Raw genomic sequence first — 14,624 nt, 5'->3', positions numbered from 1 at the left:
TTTCTCCTTAGAGTAGTGAAAATGCTCTGGAATTACATAATGGTGATGGTTGCATAACTTTGTAAGTATATTAAAAACCACTGGATTGTACACTTAAAAGGGTAAATTTTATGGTGTGTGAATTTTATCTCAGTAAAAAGAAAACAGAGAAATAAGTAGTAAAAAAATCGGATAATTTCAGAGAACGGTAATTGGTGTTAGTTACTTCAACAGAAAGATGTGATAGAGTGACCTGGGGTGGACAGGGGCTCCTCAAAGTCAGGGAGGAGCCAGGAAGCCCTGTCTGAAGAGGGACTCTTGAGCTGATTGACAGAATCCTGGGAGACCTGGGAGGGCAGTCTTCCAGGCAGAGCAAATAGCAAACACGGGCCCTGAGGTGGACCAGTTTACACAAGACCAAGTCTCTTCTGCCTTCAGTAAAGCCCTCTCTCTCTGGCTCCTCTCCAACAATTGCCGCCTCCTGTTCTACACAGTCACGGATTTTCCAAACATGGTTTTTGCCTAAGGTCTTCACCTTGGGGATGCGGAGATCTTCCAGATTCTTCTGAGCATGGTTGTTTTCCCAATCACAGTTTTTGCCTGAAGTCTGTACCTGATGAGTACAGAGATTTTCTGGATTGTTCTGACACGGTTGGAGTTAATGGAACAAGTTCCCATGCTTACATAACTTTCATACGAAATCCTTGGTCTACCTGACAAATGCTTCTCTCCATGTTTCCTTTCAGGTGGTTTTTACAAGAAGAGCCACGTCTCATCCAAATGCATCTCCCTGGTGGAGCTCCTCAGGAGAGAGGGTGTTGGGAGACCCCTCAGAGCTTCCCAAGGACCTCACTACAAACTCAGGGCAAGGCTCTAGCCTTGTTTGTCCCAGAAAGGGGATGGTTGTCATGGGGAAGCATAATAGCATAATGGCTTTCACTGAGAAGTGGAACCATCTGTTTGGACTGATAGTCAATCAGTTGGCTGAGGGAGTTGATGATGGGAACTGGCTTTGCCATTTTAGAAATATGGGGACTATTTTCTCTAGATCAATAGAGCTAAATCTACAGCCCCAAGGTTTTGATGAAGAAGTAATTTAAAGTGCACATACAGGGGCGTTGGGTGGCTCAGGCTCTTAAACGTTTGCCTTTGGCTCAGGTCACAATCCCAGGGTCCTAGGATGGAGTCCCATGTCGGGCTCCCTGCTCAGCCAGGAGTCTGCTTCTCCCTCCCCCTCTTCCCCTCCTCCCACTCATGCTCACTCTCTCTCTAAAATAAATAAATAAAATCTTTAAAAAAATAGAGTGCACATATAATACACCAAAAATTAGATTACTTGTAATATATGACTAAAGAGAAGTCAAATTAGATGTCACCTTTCAACTGTGAGCAGGTTATATACACACCCTCTGGAAATTCTTTAAAGGAGCACTTGATCAAAAATGTGGAAGACCATGTACTTCACTAAGCCCTTACCTCAGAGTCTCATCTCTGCTTTTATCTTACCTGACCTCCTTCTAGTACTTCTGGAATGACACTGGGTATGAACTCTGTGCCATCCCACCACTTGCCAGAGCAGGGCCTTTCACAAGCCACTCCTTTCTCAGCCTCTATTTTCTTTTCTTTTCTTTTCTTTTCTTTTAAAGATTTTTTATTTATTTGAGAGGATGAGAGAGAGAAAGGGAGAGAGAGAGCATGAGTGGGGGGTAGGGGCAAAGGGAGACGGAGAAGCAGATTCCCTAGCCCCATGCGGGGCTTGATCCCAGGACCCTGAGACCAGGATCTGAGCCGAAGGCAGACACTGAACCAACTGAGCCACCCAGGCGCCCCTGCCTCTATTTCCATCTGTAAGATAGGATAATATGCTCTCCATGCAAGGAGATAATTAGTGGGTGAATGTAAAATGGTAATCCTTAGCAGGCAGAAGGTGCAACCACTCTGCTGGCCACAGGCTGCACCCGCCCCAAAAGCGCAATGTTCTTCCACTTCCAACTCCTCCCCTTGGAATCGGTATGTTCAGAAGTGTCTGGCTGGGGGCCGAGGGTGCAACTTAACAGGCTCTCTTACTCCAGATCCTATAGGCTTCTTTATGCTTTTGACCCCATATCTATCTGACTCGAGCTCCTATAGATTGTCTTACAGTTTCTGAAAGCATTGTCTGGCACAAAGAAATGTGTGTTCCCCAAACATCTGAGAATCCATTTAGGGAGGGTTTAAGTTTTACCCATTTGGTCCATAATTCAAACCATAATTCTTTTGTCTAATGGAGACACAAGCTTGGAGGAGAGGGGAGGGGACAGATCAGGCATTAGGAAATGTTTCTCTAGTAATTACTCTGAGCCTCACAGTCCTGGGCTTGGTCACTGGAGATCAGAGAAGTGTACATACACCCTGAGCCTGTTGTAAGGGGTTCACCAACTGGCTGGGATCCTATTTGGAAGCCAATAGTTACTGCAATGGCTCATGCTGGGGTGGGATCACGGAAGGGTTCCAGGAGGTGGAGTCTTCTAAACTGGGCCCTGAAGGTTGAGCAGGAGTTTGCCAGACAGGAGAAAAGGCAGAGGAAGGAGCATGGGCACAGACTGGATGACATGTGGCCTGTTCCCGCACAGGGAGTCCACTGGGCAGCTAGGGAAGTGATGAGGGTAAAAGGGCAGGGGTTAGTGCCAGCACACACAGGGCTTTCAAAAGAGAATGTCTGAGAAAAAGAACACTTGAAGGTAGAAACTTGAGTCCTTGGGGCTGGGGCTACAGGGTCGTGTTAGCAGACAGAAACCTGGTATTTGGGGTAGAACGGGAACACTGCTGGAAAGCTGTATGGCTTCAGATGTGGCCAAGCTTTCCTTGGTCTTAAGTAGAAGTCTGATCCAGTTCTGGGGGAACCCCTAGGTGGGAAGAGAAAGCAATTCTCAATTCCTAGACCCATAAGAAGGGATGGTTGTGGTGTTCACCAGCAGCATCTGGGATTAATTACCGAAGACCTCCATACCTCCCCCCAAACCCGGCTGTGGAGTCAGAAAGCAGACGATGCTCATGTCTAGGAGGGATAAAGAGCTTGAACTGGGAGATGGTATTAGGAGTTCGGCTCTGACAAAGTCATGCTTCCTCTCTGAAAGATGGAGATAACAACAGTGCCCAACTCAGGACTAAATGAGAGGGTGTCTTGGAGAACAGCTGGCACAAAGGAGGAGAAGCCACAACTGGTACCGGAACAAGGCAGTTTTAGCATATCCCATAGGCCAGGCCCTGGCCAGGGCTGTGTTTTAGAGGAAGTGTCAATCTCTCCTGGACACTGCTGGCAGAGCGAGCTTTGTACTGCATAGATGTGACCCACAATCTGCTCCTTAACTTTCCATGGTTCCCTGCTGTCCTCAAGAGAAAGCCTGAATTCTTTAACTTGAACAATAAGGCCCTGTATGTTCAGGCACCCATGGCCTTTCCCATCCTCACCTGAGACCTGTTACTGCTTCCCTGACTGCACCCGAGCCCCACTCCCCCAGAACCCTCAGCACCTTTAGCTTCTCTCGTAGTGCTCAGCTCTCTACCTGATTTTCACTTATCTGTCTTCCTCACAAGGTTATAAGGGGAGAACTCAATAAATACCTGCTGAATGAATGAATGAAAAGGGGGGCAGTTCTAAGAAAAAAGGGGTCACTGTACACTGGCCAAATGCCTTGACAGTTTTCTATCTCAGCAGGATAGGAATTATCAGTAACCATAATTCACGGATGAGGAAACTGAGGCTAAGGTCATCTCACAGCCTGACACTTAAATTCCTGAGCACCTGTGGGTGAGGCAGGCACTGTGTTGGGCCCTCACAGATGGTATCTGTGTGCCAGCTAAGAGCAACAGATACAAGGCCAAGCACACCAGATGACAGTTAAGGCCCTGAGACCTTGCAGAAGAGCTTAGACTTTTGGACTTCAGTTCTTCACAGAGCCGCTCAAGGGTTAAAGGAACTAATGTGTGCCAAGTGCCCAGCATGGTGTCCAGTACACAGCATAGACATAGCAAGTATTTCATTCTAATCTTTGTCTTACGGATGGGAGACATAGGTGCAGAAAAGTTCCCTGAACTAAGACAAGGAGGGTAGGACAGAGCCCTGTCCCTTCTTCCCTGACTTCAATAGCCAGTGTCCTTGTGCGAATTTGTGGTCCTGTGGGTCCCCTCAACCCAGAACGGACACACAGGAGGTGCCTGGCCAGGGCCTGTTGGATGCGGAGGCCCCAGACGGGAAGGTTGTAGTTTGAGACCACTGCAGTCAAGTTCTACTTCAGAAGCAGGAAGGGCCTCCTGAGGTCACCCCAGGGAAGTCCAAGAGGTTTAACCTGGGGTTCCAGCCTTCCCAAGGCCCATCAGTAACCCGTTCATTCCAGCTGCCTGTCCCCTTTTAGCCCTTACTTCTTTCTCTTGGGGGCTGGGATGTTGGAAAGAGGGTTTCTTGTGGGGCAGTGATGTCCAGAGGTCAGCTCCGGGAGTAACCATTGTGCCGGCGCGTCTTCATACCTTAATACCTTTATTTAACTGTCCCTTCTGGAGGCCTGGGGCTTCCTGAAGCAGGCACCTCTTCCTTTGTTTTCCCAGCACACAGCATATTGCCCAGAATGCAGGAAATGGTTGCTGAATGAAGCAAGTGGGCAGGATTACATTTCAGGATTCATCAGGTGCTTAGTCTGTACAGGCCCCTAAAACTTACCTTTACGTTAGAGAGATCTCACAGCCACCCTGTGCATCGGAAGCCACAGACGAGGAAACTGAGGCTTGGGGCTGTAGAGTGGCTCAAGGCCAAACAGGGGCAGCTCTCAGGCCCTTTGGATGGTCTGTGGGAGAGTAAAAGGTTGAGAAGAGCCTTGATGAATTGGGGCAATTGGCAGGGTGTAATTGTCAGTCAGAAATGCTTAGCTCAGATTATTAGGTGTGAAGAAGGAAACAGTCAAAGCTTCCCTACTGAATTGCTCAGAAGGGGTTGGCAGGAGTGACTCCTTAGCAGAACAAAGTCTGGTCCCTGTAGGGCAGGACCCTGGGGTGTAGACCCAGCTCTTCTCTGGCTGGTCCTAGTGCACAGAACACTGCTTTGCACTGGGAGCCTTCAGAGTACCTCAGAGGCCCCCTGGGGTCATAGTTGGAGGCGGGGCATTACTCTGGTTCCAGTGGGGAATCTACCCTCTAAGAAAGTCGGCTTGCTGTCTTGGCAGGGCCTGCATCCCAGCACTTAACGGTGTGCTAAGCCTGTTTGTTTACCTGTGTGCCTCCATGGCTGGACAGCCGGCCTTGGAGAGTAGGAGGTTAAGGGCATCCTGAGCTCCTAGCCTACCCGGGCCAGTCTCGGGGTGAAGGACGGAAAAGGCTGAAGGGTGGAGTTTAGGGACCCCTGTGCCGATGCCGTGCAGGGCAAGGCCAAAAGTGGCCTTTCTCCCAAGTGGGCTCACGGCTAACTGATAGAAGGGCTGCGGGTAAACACTCCACTGGGGCAATAATTATGCACATTTACTAAGCCCAGGGAGGAATGGTGGTCACGTGGCTCTCGAGGGCGGTGCCCTCAGCTTTGAGATGGAGTTAACTCTAATCACAGAAGGCTTTCTGGAGGAGGCGGGATTTTTATGGCGGTAGATCGTGGTTTTCTCTGAACAGCGAGGATGCCCTTAGCATTTTAGGTAACAGCTAGCTGCTGCGGTGAGCGTTTTGCCGGGGTACAGGCCCAGGGGGCGACGGAGTCAGACCGAATTGGGGGAAGGGTCTAGGGGGCCGGAGTCCCGGGGTGAGGCTGGGTTTGGGTTCCTTGACCTATCCTTGCGCCGTCTTTGATGATTGGACGCATCGCGGCCGCTTTAGGCCAGGGCTGCGGGGCCCGGGGCGCTGGGTGCAGGCCTCGAGGTCCAAGGCGCCCTGGGAGCAGACAACACCGGGCGGAAGATTTGGCCATTAGGCCTTGTTGGGCCAGCCGGGCGGTCCGCCCTCCCAACGCAGTTCCGCCGGGGTCCCGAAGCCCGGCTCGCAGGGGCGAGGCGCGCGCTCCCGGGGGAATCAGGCTGCCGAGACGGCGGCCTGCGCTGGGCGGCTGTGGCACGAGAGGGCCATCTGCCTGGGTGCGGAGAACTGCAGCGTCCGCGGTGCGAGACGCGGCCCCTCCGGGCCCCCAGCCCGCGTCCCCTGCCCCGCGCGCACACACCTACTGACGCCCGCCCGCGCCCGCGGCCCGAGTCCCCGTGCCAGGCCCAGACCCAGACTAGGCGCGGGAGGCGGTGCAGGGATTAGTGGACCCCTCCCCCCAGCGCTCCCCTCGCCCCGCCCGAGGCAGCGAGGACCCCTGGGCCCGGGGGTGGTGAGGGAGCTTCGTCCCGGCGGTGCCCCGGGCTGGGGACACGGCCTCACTGGGCGGGGGCCGCACGGCGGCAGGCCGAGGTGCGGGCGCGCTGTCAGGCTGCTGCCCGGCTCCGGTGCGGGGGGTGGGCTCAGCGCGGGGGTCGCCTGGCCTCATCCCCCGGCCGAGGCTACGGCCGGGCAAGCAGTGCCCGGGCGGGTAACCCGACCCGACCCGGCTCCCGGTCGCCGCTCACCCCGCAAGGCCGGGCAGGGGGAGGGAGAGAAATGGGGGGGAGGGGGAAGGGAAGGGGTGGTGGGTGAGGGGCTGTGGGGACCGCAGGGCCGAGTCTCCGGCCTGTCTGCGTTGCTCTAGGGCGGCTGCCCGTGTTGCCCGGGACGAGCCAGCCCCCTGCCTCGCGGGCGTCGGGCCTGCGGCAGGAGGGAGCCCTGAGGCTGCACAAGCTTGGCTCGGGGAGGCAGACCCGAGCTGCTGCCTCCATTTTGTTTCCTGCTCAGCTTGGTCTGTGGTGGTGGTGGTGTGGGTTTGGGGTGCGGCCGGGCAGGGGGTTCACCTGCGGCCGCGTCTGCTCGGGGCCTGAGGCCTCGAAGACCCCAGCCCAAGCCCCCAGGTGAGCCCCGCGGTAGGAGGGGGGTTGCCTCGGCCTCGGGCCGAGCCGAGCGGGCTGAGGGCAGGTGCCCAGTGGATGGGGAGCCGGGCTGTAACCTAAGATGGAGGTCGGGACTGACGCGGGCCCGAGCGGGGCTGGCGGGGCGGTCGGACAGGCCTCAGCCGGGCCAGGTGCCGCCGGGGTTGGGGCTCGAGCTGGGTAGGGTGCTGGAGCCGTGTGCAGCTCGGGGCCGGCGCAGCGCCCCGAGGTAGGTGAGGGGATCTGAGTGCCACCCACGACGCCCGCAGGCCCAGACACTCCGGGGAGGCGCGCGAGGCCCCTGGGGAGCCTGCCTCAGGCCCCGCCCGGGCAGCCGGGCCGGCCCGTAGGCCCGGGCCGCGAGCGGGCGCGCAAGGGGAGGGGAGGGGGCGGCAGCGGCGGCTCCGCTGATTGGGCGGCGCGCTCGCGAGCCCGACTTCACCCGCCCTGAACCCCGAAGAGTGAGGCGAGGGAGCGCGCGCGCGGTGGGGGAAGGGGTGCGCGCGCACTCGGTGCCCCAGCCGCACGCGGGCCGGCGCGAGGCGCTGGGTCGCACGCGCCGCCGCGGGGGCGCGCGTGGTGGGGGTGTGAGGAGGAGGAGGAGGCGGCGGCGGAATAGGCCGGGGCAGGTCGCGCTCGCTGCCTTCTCCCCTGAAGAGAGACGCGGGGGGAGGGGGGGTGCGGCGAGCGGCTCCGCTCTCTCCCCAAGGCTCCGCTCGCGCCCCAGTGTAATGAGGGTCACCCCCTCCCCCCAGCCGGCCCGGGAGGGGGCGCGGGGCACGGTAACTAGTGCGCTGGGGTGGGTGGCGGGCAGGCGCGAGGAGGAGGGAGGAGGTGGCCGGGCGGGGAAGATGGTGGTGGCCGTGAGGTGAGGGGCGCGGGGGAGGGCCGGGCGCGGCGCGGTGTTGGTGGCCCGCGGCGTTGTAGCCGCGGGCCCCCTCCCCCTCCATCACTACCAGCCGGGCTCAGGCCTAGCCGGCCCGGCCGCCGCGAACTTCCTCCCGGCGCGGCCCGTGCCCCGCCGGCCTCCCGCGCGCACCTCGGCCTCCGCCTCCCCTCAGGTAGCCGGCTGGTGGGCGCGGGGCCGGCTGCCCTCCTGCAGCAAACTTTGCTTGCTGCTTAATATTGATGAGTGCGATCGGCTCGGCCAGGGGGTGCTGCCGCGGCTGCGGGAAGGAGCGCGGCCCGGGCAGGCGGCGGCGGCGTCGGCAGCAGCCATGTTTGTCAAGCTGTAGCAGCTGCTGCTACCCTGACTCGGCTTCACCGGCTGCCTCCGTTTCTCTCCCCTTGCCGCGTCCCGGCCTCTGGGCCCTGCAGCCGTGGACCGAGCAGTCCTGCAGTCTGGAAGCCGAGGTTCGGGGTGCACCCGCTTCGGCCGACTCGCCTGCGGCCTGAGCACGGCCGCTGCAAGGGCTTCAGCGCCGGCTGGGCGCAGGGTGCAGCGCTATTGTGACCGCTGCGCCCGAGCGAGCCAGGAAGGAGGGGGGGTAACCTTTTTGTGCAGCGTCCGGGAGCCCCCCTCGAACCCTGCAGCCCCCTCCCTTTTGGAGATCCGGCCGCTGGACCCCCCCAGCGGGGGATGGGGAGGACGATTCCTGTTTGAGATTTAGGAATTTCTCCTGCCAAAGGGATTTTAATTTTAGTTCGGCCCAACTGTCCACCAGTCTGCAGTGCAGGAAAAAGGGACGGGCTGTTTGCATGTGGCAAGATCTGCCCAGCTCCGGGAAGATGGAGTTTGCGGAGGCTCACCGAGGCCATTTTTCCATCGTCAGCTGGGGAACTTTTTCCGCCCATGGAAGTGCAGCAGAAAGGCATCGAGGCCACTAGGCCTTGAGAAGTGGCTGCCATTTTGAAGATAAGAGTCAAATGGCCTATAAACTCCGATTAATTGCTGTTTTTGGATTCCAGGTTGATGCTGGCCCAGGATGGATCAGACCTGTGAACTATCTAGAAGAAATTGTCTGCTGCCCTTTTCCAATCCAGTGAATTTAGATGCCCCTGAAGACAAGGACAGCCCTTTCGGTAATGGTCAATCCAATTTTTCTGAGCCACTTAATGGGTGTACTATGCAGTTATCGACTGCCAGTGGAACATCCCAAAATGCTTATGGACAAGATTCTCCATCTTGTTACATTCCACTGCGGAGACTACAGGATTTGGCCTCCATGATCAATGTAGAGTATTTAAATGGGTCTGCTGATGGATCAGAATCCTTTCAAGACCCTGAAAAAAGTGATTCAAGAGCTCAGTCGCCAATTGTTTGCACTTCCTTGAGTCCTGGTGGTCCAACAGCACTTGCTATGAAACAGGAACCCTCTTGTAATAACTCCCCTGAACTCCAGGTAAAAGTAACAAAGACTATCAAGAATGGCTTTTTGCACTTTGAGAATTTTACTTGTGTGGACGATGCAGATGTAGATTCTGAAATGGACCCAGAACAGCCAGTCACAGAGGATGAGAGTATAGAGGAGATCTTTGAGGAAACTCAGACCAATGCCACCTGCAATTATGAGCCTAAATCAGAGAATGGTGTAGACGTGGCCATGGGAAATGAACAAGACAGCACACCAGAGAGTAGACACGGTGCAGTCAAATCGCCATTCTTGCCATTAGCTCCTCAGACTGAAACACAGAAAAATAAGCAAAGAAATGAAGTGGACGGCAGCAATGAAAAAGCAGCCCTTCTCCCAGCCCCCTTTTCACTAGGAGATACAAACGTTACCATAGAAGAGCAATTAAACTCAATAAATTTATCTTTTCAGGATGATCCAGACTCCAGTACCAGTACATTAGGAAACATGCTAGAATTACCTGGAACTTCATCATCATCTACTTCACAGGAATTGCCATTTGTAAGCAGTTTTTGGTACAACTTAAATATATACATAAATGTATATATACAGGCAACTTAGGGGAAACCTAACTAATTGGTTTTTGGTTGCTTATCAGTTCACGGCTGAGAGCCTATTGCTAATGATAGGCTTTTTGGGGAGATTTTACTTTGATTTTTAAATTTATCTCTGTTGTATGATCGTTCTTTTCAGATTTTTCCAATTAGCTTTCCATCGAGGAGGACTGGCTAAGAGTTAAACCTTTACGGCATTTGATTGAGTTCCGATTTTATTTTTCAGGTGGAGGTATACATTTGTTTAGTTTTGTTTTGTTTTTGCTTTTTTAAATGCTTTGGCTTGCTGGTATCATGAGTGCAGGTGAACCAGTTAATTTCCTGGAGTCCTTTTTTTTTTTTTTTTTACACACGGCATGGCTTATTTTTTCAGTTGATGGGGTGACTCTTGCTTCAGTTTGGAGTGCATTTTAGGTACAAATTGAAAGTAGCTAAGATGAGAAGACCTTGGACATCAGTCAAAATTTAAATTAGGCCAGTTTTTCTGAACTACCTGTTGTGAAGGTATAGCACCCTACGCTTTAGATAAATGCCACCATCAGAGTAGGCTCTTGAGCCATTTTTAGTTTTGAAGTTTATGTATGTATACATTGTGTGGTACGTGTAGGTGTATAGAAATAGAAGGAAATCTAATTTGAGTTATTCAGTAGTGCTGTGTACTGTTGTTAAAGAGTCGTAAATGATAAAGTTCCTTTTTATTTGATCTTTTGCAGAATTTCTTAATCAGAATGATCACTTGACTTCTTTTAGTCTCAGTTTCATCACCTTTAAAATCAAACTTCTTGGTTGTTAAAAGATACTCCTCAGTTTTAAATACTTGATTCTGATTTTGTTTCTGTCCAGATGTATTGTTAGGTTATCTGTAATGTCACCACAGAGGATCTCCCCACTCCCTGATGTCTCTGAATCTCTAAAGATTTAATCAGAACAAATTTTATGTGGTGATTGTTTTGAGTGCATTAAACATTCACGTTATCATATAGCCTTGATGTTCTTCAAAGTCACAGAGAATGTGGGTGTGTCGCTTTTGTTTTTTGATTCATACATGAAATAATGCTTTAGTACTCCTTGGTTTCTTGGCAGCTGCAGATTTTAAAAATTTGTTTTGGTAGTTATCTTGAGTCTGTATTGTCCTAGGTATTTTTTAGGGTGGATAGGTTGTGTTGGCAGCTTAGACAAATCCTTTTTCTTGGGTTCACATTGAAATTATTTTATTTTTAGTTTTGCCTTTATATTTACATAGAACCCTAAATCTGACAGTGGGGATAGATAATTCTGTAGAAGCGTATATATAGAAATAAAAATCTGTTTGTTTCTCATCAGAAGAGTTGTCAGTGGAGTATTGGCTCTGTTATAAACAATTGAAAGTATTGGAGCCTATAGACAGTGTGTTAGGGTATCTAAACTGGGAGTTAAAAAACTTGCGTAAATAGAATTTTTTTTTTTCTGGCAGAAAGTCAAAATTGCTTAAAGATTTTATGGGCTTGAAGAGGCAAGTAACCTGTTTATTTTAGGCCTTTGGTTTAAGGTCGTGGATGCAATCTGTATCTTTCATTTTTGCCTTTGATATTTTTTAACTGAAGATTTGAAAAAGTCAGATTGATCCGAGAATGCAAATTCAGCTGAACAATATAGCTTGGGAAAGGTGTAATTAAAAATAATTCTATATGGTCACACACTGTTAGTACATACAGACCATTCTCAGTTGATAGGTTGAGAGAGCAGGTTTAGAGCATTTACTCTGCATTAGATTCTGTGCTCAGGGCTGGAAATTTTACCTCATTTTATATTTTTTTTAAGATTTTATTTTTTTGAGAGAGGACGAGCGAGTGCAGGAGCAGAGGGAGAGGGAGAGAAATCCCAAGCAGACTCAGCACTAGCATGAAGCCAATTGTGGGGCTTGATCTCAGGACCTGAGATCATGACCTAAGCGGAAACCAGGAGTCGGTGGCTCGACTGACTGAACCACCCAGGCTCCTCAGGGCTGGAAATTTAGAAAATCATTAGCAAATGCTATTTGTCTTTTTGTTCTGTCTGTGATATTATGATAGAATAAGATTCTCTTATTATGTGGCAGTCAGAGTAGTTGTTAGGATTATATACTTCGTGTCTAGAATTAGAGAAAGACACATGATTCAAGATCATATTGTCTGTTGTTTTGTGTATCTAGATATAAGCAGAATGTTTGCCTCCTGTCATAAATAAGCAGCCTCATCAGTTTATCCTTATGTGCTTTTTTTTTTTTTTAAAGATTTTATTTATTTATTTGAGAGAGAGAGTGAGAGAGAGCCCATGCACGAGTAGGGGGGAGAGGCAGAGTGAGAAGCAGACTCCCCACTGAGCAGGGACCCTGGTGCGGGGCTCTATCCCAGGACCCCAGGATCATGACCTGAGCCGAAGGCAGACATTTAACCACCTGAGCCACCCAGGCTCCCCCCTTATGTGCTTTTAAGTTATTTTGTCTGAATATAGTGATGTGAAATGATTGTCATAGTTAATAGTCCTGACTTGATGCTTTTATATTTAATTGGGTTGACACCTTCTAATTCTTGCCACTGAACATATATCTATTAGTGTACAGTGCTTCATAATATGTGGGTGCTTGGTAAAATATTGAAGGAAGGTTGGTCCCAGAGCTACAAGTTTAAACAGGCAATAACTTAGAGCTTATTAAGTGCTTTGGTTTGTATTGTCTCATTGAGTCTTCATAGCCTTGTAGTAAAAAGAGATGACATGAATGACATAGGTCTTCCTTGAAGGCACTTGAGATTATTAGAGACAAGACGGAAACCCTTGAAATCATAGAATTATCTCAGTACTCTTTGTATTCTGTAGTGACTTGTGATCGTCTCTGACACTGTTGGCTGGGCCTGGTTGACTCACTAGGCTGATTTGTAGCAGTTGTTTGTTTTCTACTCTTTCCTTACTTACATATTTTATGGAGATACTATATTATGGTGGTATTCATGAATTTAGGGATAGTCAAAACTCTTAGGACGTAGCTGGCTTAGGCGCAGCTGATGTACATATTGTACTTTTCTCTAAAGATCATTGGGAATGAATCCACTTAAAACAAAAACTTCATAAAAAGGAGAAAAGTGTTTATGTAGGATTTTATATTGAAAAGTTAAGAATTATGAAAATAAATATTTTAAACCTGTACCAAAAGCTTGGTTATGATGGCAGCTGTTTATTTTAATAAGGCAAGAATCAAATAGATTAAAAGAAATTTTGTCCATTGAAATTGTACAATAGGGAGATGACATACATTAATTTGCTTCACTCTCATCATGATCATAAAGAGGATGAATTTTTGTAAAATAGTTAAGGATTTAATCAGTTTTAGTAAGGTTCTCTTTTAGAAACGTAGGCTCTGGAAAATTTCAAGCATGTACCAAAGAAGAGAGAACAGTAGAAATTCGCAAGTATGTACCCAGTTTAAAAAATAACTGATATTTGGGGCGCCTGGGTGGTGCAGTCATTAAGCGTCTGCCTTCAGCTCAGGGCGTGATCCCAGTGTTCTGGGATCGAGCCCCACGTCAGGCTCCTCAGCTAGGAGCCCGCTTCTTCCTCTCCCACGCCCCCTGCTTGTGTTCCCTCTCTCGCTGGCTGTCTCTGTCAAGTAAATAATAAAATCTTAAAAAAAAAAACAACTGATATTTTACCAATCTTGTTTTATCTTCCCTCCATTGTGTTGTTCACTTATATTTCTTACTCCTTTGATGTTTATCATGTCACTCTTTGAGTCTTCTGCCCTGTTATTGTTGTCAGTTGTCTTTTGTTTACTGGTTGACCTAGATCATCCTTAGCCTTGCCTGTAATCAGAGTGGTTTTTCTTTATTCACGTTGACTTTAAGAAACACAGCATCTTTGGGCGCCTGGGTGGCTCAGGTGGTTAAGCCTTCGGCTTGGGTTGTGGTCCCAGGGACCTGGGATCAAGCCAGGTGTCAGGCTCCCCTTGGTGGGGAGCCTGCTTATCCCTCTCCCTCTGCCTGCTGCTCCCCCTGCTTGTGCGCGCTCTCTGTCTCTCTCTAATAAATAAAATCTTAAAAAAAAAATAGCATCTTTTCACCAGACTTGTTTGCAGTGTAATTGTAATTGACAATATAATGTTAGTTCTTTCATTAGGTGGAGGTAGACACCATATTGTCCATAGGAAGACATTTGAATGGAAACTTTTTATTTTTTTAAAAGATTTTATTTATTTATTAGACAGTGAGTGCATCCCCTGGAGACTTTTTTTTTTTTTTTAAGATTTATTTATTTGAGAGCACACTCCTGCTGGGAAGCAGGTGGAGGGAGGGGCAGAGGGAGAGTGAGAGAGAATCCCAAGCAGACTCCCTAACTGTGCTTGGAGGAGCCTGACTCTTGGCTGGATCTCATGACCCTGAGATCATGACCTGAGCTGATATCAAGAGTGGGATGCTTCACTGACTGGGCCACCCAGGTGCCCCTGAATGGAGACTTTTTTGCCATTTAAAAATAGATATGTTGGGGGCGCCTGGGTGCCTCAGTTGGTTAAGTGTCTGCCTTCAGCTCAGGTCATGATCCCAGGGTCCTGGGACTGAGCCCCGCCTCGAGCCCCTGCTTCTCCCCCCCCCCCCCGCCCACGTATGCTCTCTCACTATCTCTTTCTTTCAAATAAATAAAATCTTAAAAAAATATAAAAATAGGTATTTTGATGGTGTAACAATTCCATACAATCTTGGGGGTTCAGAAAGTACTCAAAGTCACCCCCTCTGCTGTGTTCTATGCTGTGGATGATAAGTGGTTAAAGAGTTGAGTGGAGA

At 50.2% G+C, this 14,624-nt stretch overlaps 1 protein-coding gene across 9 annotated transcripts in view; it reads left to right on the top strand.

The window, feature by feature from the left end:
• Window positions 1–6,760: 6,760 nt before the first annotated feature.
• The window catches only part of NSD1 (nuclear receptor binding SET domain protein 1), a 147,569-nt gene continuing 139,705 nt past the window's right edge, over window positions 6,761–14,624 (top strand). Inside the window, exons 1-3 of one of the 9 annotated variants that reach the window (XM_045798120.2) lie at window positions 6,763–6,911; window positions 8,838–8,951; window positions 9,692–9,781. In XM_045798120.2, the coding sequence (XP_045654076.2) occupies window positions 8,922–8,951; window positions 9,692–9,781 (120 nt within the window). In that variant the 5' untranslated portion in view covers window positions 6,763–6,911; window positions 8,838–8,921. Of the gene's footprint in view, window positions 6,912–7,346; window positions 7,391–7,481; window positions 7,712–7,775; window positions 7,798–7,832; window positions 7,991–8,837; window positions 9,782–14,624 lie in introns of those variants that run through there. The other 8 variants (XM_045798053.2, XM_087867787.1, XM_045798261.2 and 5 more) reach the window with 8 other exon arrangements.

Source organism: Ursus americanus, chromosome 15, assembly GCF_024610735.1.
Source record: "Ursus americanus isolate L20-20 chromosome 15, mUrsAme1.1.p, whole genome shotgun sequence".
Lineage (NCBI taxonomy): Eukaryota > Metazoa > Chordata > Mammalia > Carnivora > Ursidae > Ursus > Ursus americanus.
Note: the sequence above shows the minus strand (reverse complement) of the source record. Positions and strands in the feature narration are given on the sequence as shown.